Here is a 5844-nt window from a genome sequence, read left to right on the forward strand (position 1 = left end):
AGGCTAGTGAATCTAGGAAGAATACTGCATGATGAAAGACAGTGAAAAAGATACACAAAACCTTGACTTTGTGGGAACTTATAGGCCATATCAAGTCTTTTCCATTTTTGCTGAATAATAATAGCGAAGATGCCAAGATTATTAAGAGAGGCTATGGCATCATTATGTTTGGGTTTGAAATGCTCAATCAAGCTGTTTTGAGGAGAATGTATTGAAGACACATGTGCTTAGTAAATTCTAAGACCCGTATGGAGCCGGTTGGTATTCTTCAGGTGAGAAATGGCGCTCATATCTCAATGGTAGATTCAGTAGATGTGGGGACAAATTGCTGAGATATTTAGAGGGTAGAATTAAAAGAACTTAATGATTTATTTAATATGAAGATGTATTTAATGTGAAAGATGTCAAGGATAGCCCCATTGTTTTTGGCTTAGGTAAATGGATGAAAATTTGGGAGCATATAAATTCACTTGGGAATATGCATACTGTGAAGGGTTGCTTTTGACTCTGTAAGGTGCAATTATTGAGTAGGCTAGTTATACTAATGTGGAGATTGAAAGAAAATTAATTTTCACAATTAAAGCCATAAATTATGCTGAAATAATCCAGGATCCACTGGTTTCTATAAAGGTGTTGAGAGTTACTTTTATGTAGTATTGAGAACAGAAGCATGGATAAAGTTGTCAGGTACAATTGATACAATGAGATAATACAACTCTTGCAGAAATATGTGTAACTAGAACATTTTTACATATGAAAGAAAACGACTGAGGGAAGGACTTTCTATTCGTGTTATTCATCATGTTTCAATATTCAGTATCTGGTCCTATCAGACATTGTTTCATTGCTATTCATTAGGTTTTCAGTGGCTAAACTTTCAGATGTAGTCCACCTCTCCTTCTTGGTAGTATGTCTTAGTTCGGAAGCTCATATGAAACCTGTCCATCACAGGTGACCCTGCTGGCATTCAAAATACCGGTATCATTGCTTCCATGCATACCACCACAGTGTGACAGACTGACACATGGTGGCATGCATGTTGCTGTGTGACAAACTAACACTAAAGAGAAGTGTTAATCAGTTGATTAACATTCTCAAGAAGTCAAGATGTAGAGAGATTGGTTTACACCGAATAGAAAAGCAAAAACAACAGAAATAAAACCCTCTATTTTCACAGTTTGTGGTTGAAGCTCACCAGCTTCTCTTCGGGAATGCTATACAGGGTCACTATGAGTCAGAAAACCAAATTGACAGCACTTAACAATAACAATTTTCACAATGGAGTCCTGGTGTGGTGCTGTAGGATCAGCATTAGACTGCGAATCACAAGGTTGGCAGCTCAAACCCACCAGCTGCTGCTTGGAAACCCTATATAGGGTCACTATGAGTCAACAGAACTTAACAATAACAGCATTTTCACAGTAGGAGTGTAGTGGCTCCATATGATAAGCTATGAACTGCGAACCACAAGGTCTGCAGTTCAAGCCCACCAACCACTCCATGGGAGAAAGAGGCTTTCTGCTTTTGAAAAGGTTTAAAAGCCTTGGAAAACTCTATACATGATTGCTATGAGTCAGAATCAACTCCACAACACTTAACAACAGCAAACTTTTATAGTAGGGAATTTGGTGATAAAACTGCTATTGTAGAATATAACTGAAATTAAAGCATATATGTATTTACTTTAAGGAGCTCTGGTGGCATAGTGGTTACAAGTTGGGCTGATAACCTCAAGGTCAACATTTTAAAACTACCAGCCATTGTGAGGGAGAAAGATGGGACTTGCTGCTCCCGTAAAGATTTATAGCCTCAGAAATCCTATGCAGTGTCACTGTGAATTGGAATCAACTCCATGCCACACACCGCCACCACCATGTGTTTGCTTTGCAGAAGGCAGTGCTTATATGAAAATAAGTTTATGCTATTTTACAACTTCTCTAGTATCCCAAAACATGTAGCAACAAAAAAACAAACAAAAAACCCCAGACATTTCACTGCAATCATCTTGTAAAACAATATTCTTGAAAAGGTCATTTTAAATACTACTGGAAAAATGCTTTAAAGACATACACAGCATCATCTAGTTAACTTCTGTTGTATTTCAATTTGTTTAAGTACCTCCCTGGAAGACACTTTATTAATCTCTTATCAGTCTTTACCAGATAATTATAATAGCTATCATTTTACTAAATATAACTTATCAACTGTATTGTAAGAGGATTTCAAGGCATGCAAATATGCTGATGGTTGCATTAACTATACTTAGAGAATGACTAGTGTTTTAATTATATCTTTTTAAAATTTCAACCTGTGTTAATAAATTTCTCTTCAATTCATTTTTTGTCCATGCTTATATTTCTTTGTCTGAATGCAACTAGAAATACTTTATATTTTCAAATATTCAGTATTTGGGGATGCCTAAATATTATAGATTCAGTTGACAGTTGGCAGCAAGTTTTGTTTAGATCAGTGGAGATTTTGACATATTGTTGAATATAGCTTGATCATTGTTTTAACATATAGTATATTTTTCTGATCATTTACAATTTTTATTTTTGCAGGTTAAAACAGCAAGGATGTTTAAATGCTGGTCAGCTCTGTTAGTTCTTGGATTCATTTTTGTGGAATCAGAAGGAAGGCCATCCAAAGAAGTAGGATATGCCCTTAAGTCCTATCAGCCTCTAATAAGATTGCGGCACAAGGTACAGTCAACATTCTGAATCTGCTCAAAGTGTGAAATATGAATGAACTATACTTTAAATTGCCTGGTTTATTATTTACTTAAGAGCACTTCCATTAGAATATGTTTTCAGTATTTCAAAATAAATGCACATTTTCAAGCACAAAGTAGTTGTGATTTTGGAAATTTCTTGACAAAGAATAGATATGGATGTTCTCCTAAGAAATCTTTATTATAATATTTCAGCCTATAATGTTGCATATGCAAAGAATTTGATTTTGTGGTTTCTTTCCCCTAAGTTTTAAGTATTGTGATGTCAGGAACTGTCTTATTGTCTCATTCCCATAACTGTGAATATAGTACACATTGTTTAATTGAATTGACCACAGAAAAATGATGATAGAATGAACAACTAAGCTTTTCTGATTGTTCTCCTGCTAGATAAATATAAATTTATGTGTTTGTGTAAATTTATAAACAACCTATTTGAATTAAATATGAATGATAAGGATAAGGTACTTATACATCACCGTGAGATTAAATAAACTTTTACAGGAAAAAAATTAATAAGTTAAGCTGGTGATAGAAGCAGTATCACCGTGAAATGAATCTTAAGTCACCTCTTACTTTTTATATCTGAAAGTCTTTGCCTTTAAATAGTTAGAAATAATATCTAATTGTTGGTATTTAAAACCATAGAAGACAAAGCTTGTCATGGTACTAATGAAGTTTTAAACTGCTTGGTACAGAAATAAGGTGAAGCTATAAACCACATTTGGTGAGTCTTTGGGGTTGTGTGTGTATGTGTGTCAATGGACAGGTTCCTTAAAGAATGCCACCAGATAGTTCATATTCACTGTCAACCCCAAGCCTCCAAGTGCCAGCCCTGAGACCTTGAAGACTAATCTGACATAGCCTTTACTTTTGCTTTTGTCACTATCACAGGAATCCTTCATTATCCTTTTCCTGCTGCCTTCTATTCCTACTAGGATCATATTCCACTTTACTGGTGAGAGTTTCCAAACAATGAGTGAAAATAGAATACTCACAAACATTCCCTAGCTTACCTTTCTCCCTTGCTTTATTTTCATTGACATAACTCAGAACAATCCAACAAGAATTATAATTCCATATTTATTGCATCATTGACTGTTTCCTTTTATCAGGATGTGAGCTACTATAGTCATTTGCCTCAGATATGACTATAAATGAGATGTTGATAGATCGTTAAGTGTTGTAGAGTAAGCTCTGACTCACAGCCACTCAAACTCTGACTCACATAGGTGAGTTTGAACCATGAACAGCTGGTGGGTTTGAACCATGAAACTTATGGTTAAGTGTCTAGTGCTTATCCTCCAGTGCCACCCAGTACTCCAAAAATGAGATGTGGCATGTATAATTATCTGAATTTCTATGACAATTGGAATATTTAAATTTGATACTTTCCTATCATGTGTAAGTCCTGATATTTTGCTGTAGGGTAAGCACTGGACTAAAAGATTGGTTTGAACAACTAGGCTGATGGTTCAAACTTACGAGTCACTCCTCTCCTCAGAAACATTATACAACCACTGGACTGCAAATCACAAGCTCAACAGTCTGAGCTCACCAGCTACTCCTTGGGAGAAAGAAGAGGTATTCTGTTCCTTCAAAAGATTACAGACTCAGAAACCCTATACAGGATTATTATGAGTCACTTAACAACATATAATCTTATTAACATTCCATAAGTTAATTTCCTTTCATTTGTTAATTTTTAATTTATATAGTTTTACTTAGATTTCACAACATAGTGGTTATGAGTTGGGATGCTAACCTCAAGGTCAGCAGTTGGAAACTACCAGCTGTTCCGCTGGAGAAAGATGAGGCTTTCTGATCCTGTAAGGATTTACAGCCTCAGAAACCCTGTACGGGGTCACTATGAGTCAGAACTGACTCCGCAGCACATAACCACCACCACCACTTAGATTTCATAGAGTAAAAATATGTATATTTTTATAAGACTGAGATAATATATAATGATGGGAACTTCTAGTAGGATAGTATTTCAATATATTCATATTAGATAATGACTATTACTGTTGTTGCTGGTAAATGTCTTCCAGTTGGCACTTGGGACTCAAAGGGACTTCATGTAAAACAGAACTAAACTATGCCAGATCCTGTGCCTTCCTCACAATTGCTGTTATGCTTGAGCCCATTGTTATAGACTTTGTGCCAATCCATCTTTTTGAGGATCTCCCTCTTTTTCACTGTCCCTCCATGTTACCAAACAGGATATCCTCCAAGGACTGATCCCTTCTCTTAATATGTGTGAAGTCTGAGAGACAAAGTATGGCCATCTTGGCTTTTAAGGATCTACTGTTTGTACTTCTTCCAACACAGATCAATTTGTTTTTCTGGTAGTCCATGTTGCCTTTAATAGTCTTCTCCAACACCATAACTCATATCCATCAATTCCCCTCCAGTCTTCCTTATTCATTGTCCAACTTTCATATATATATTGGAAATATTATCGTTTTGGTAAGGCACACTTTAGTCCTCAAACTGACATCTTTGTTCTTGAACATTTTAAAAAGGCCATGTGCAACACATTTGCCTGATGCAATACGGTGCTTAATTTCTTGACAGCTGCTTTAATGAGTGATGATAATGGATCAAAGAAAAATGAAGTCTTTCATAACATCAATCGATTTTTTTTTCCATTTATCATGATGTTATTTATTGGTTTACTTGTAAAGATTTTTGTTTTGTTTACACTGAGGTGCAACCCATACTGAAAGTGTGGTCTTTGATCTTCATCAGTAAGTATTTTAAGTCCTCTTCACTCTCTGCAAGCAAGGTTATATCATCTGCATATTAAAGGTTGTTAATGAGCCTTCCTCCAATTCTGATGCCTCATTGTTCTTCATATAATCCATTTTCTCAGATTATTTGTTCTGCACAGAGACTGATTGAGTATATTGAAATAATACAACTCTAGAGCACACCTTTCCTGATTTTAAAACAATCAATATCTCCTAGTTTTGTTTGAATGACTGCCTCTTGGCCTAGAGATACCTCATGAATACATTTAAGTATTCTGGAATACTCATTCTCCACAAAGTTTTGCATCTATTTTCTTCAGTGATATTGTTCTATAATTTTCTTTCTTAGTGATGTGT

General features: G+C 35.4%; 1 protein-coding gene across 3 annotated transcripts in view; it reads left to right on the top strand.

Annotated features, from left to right (window-relative positions):
* Positions 1-2576: 2576 nt before the first annotated feature.
* Positions 2577-5844, top strand: part of FSTL5 (follistatin-like 5) — a 1065399-nt gene continuing 1062131 nt past the window's right edge. For all 3 annotated transcript variants that reach the window (XM_006872516.1, XM_006872517.1, XM_006872518.1), the window contains exon 1: positions 2577-2702. In XM_006872516.1, the coding sequence (XP_006872578.1) occupies positions 2577-2702 (126 nt within the window). The remainder of the gene's footprint in view (positions 2703-5844) is intronic.

This window comes from Chrysochloris asiatica, unplaced genomic scaffold (assembly GCF_000296735.1).
Source record: "Chrysochloris asiatica unplaced genomic scaffold, ChrAsi1.0 scaffold00202, whole genome shotgun sequence".
NCBI lineage: Eukaryota > Metazoa > Chordata > Mammalia > Afrosoricida > Chrysochloridae > Chrysochloris > Chrysochloris asiatica.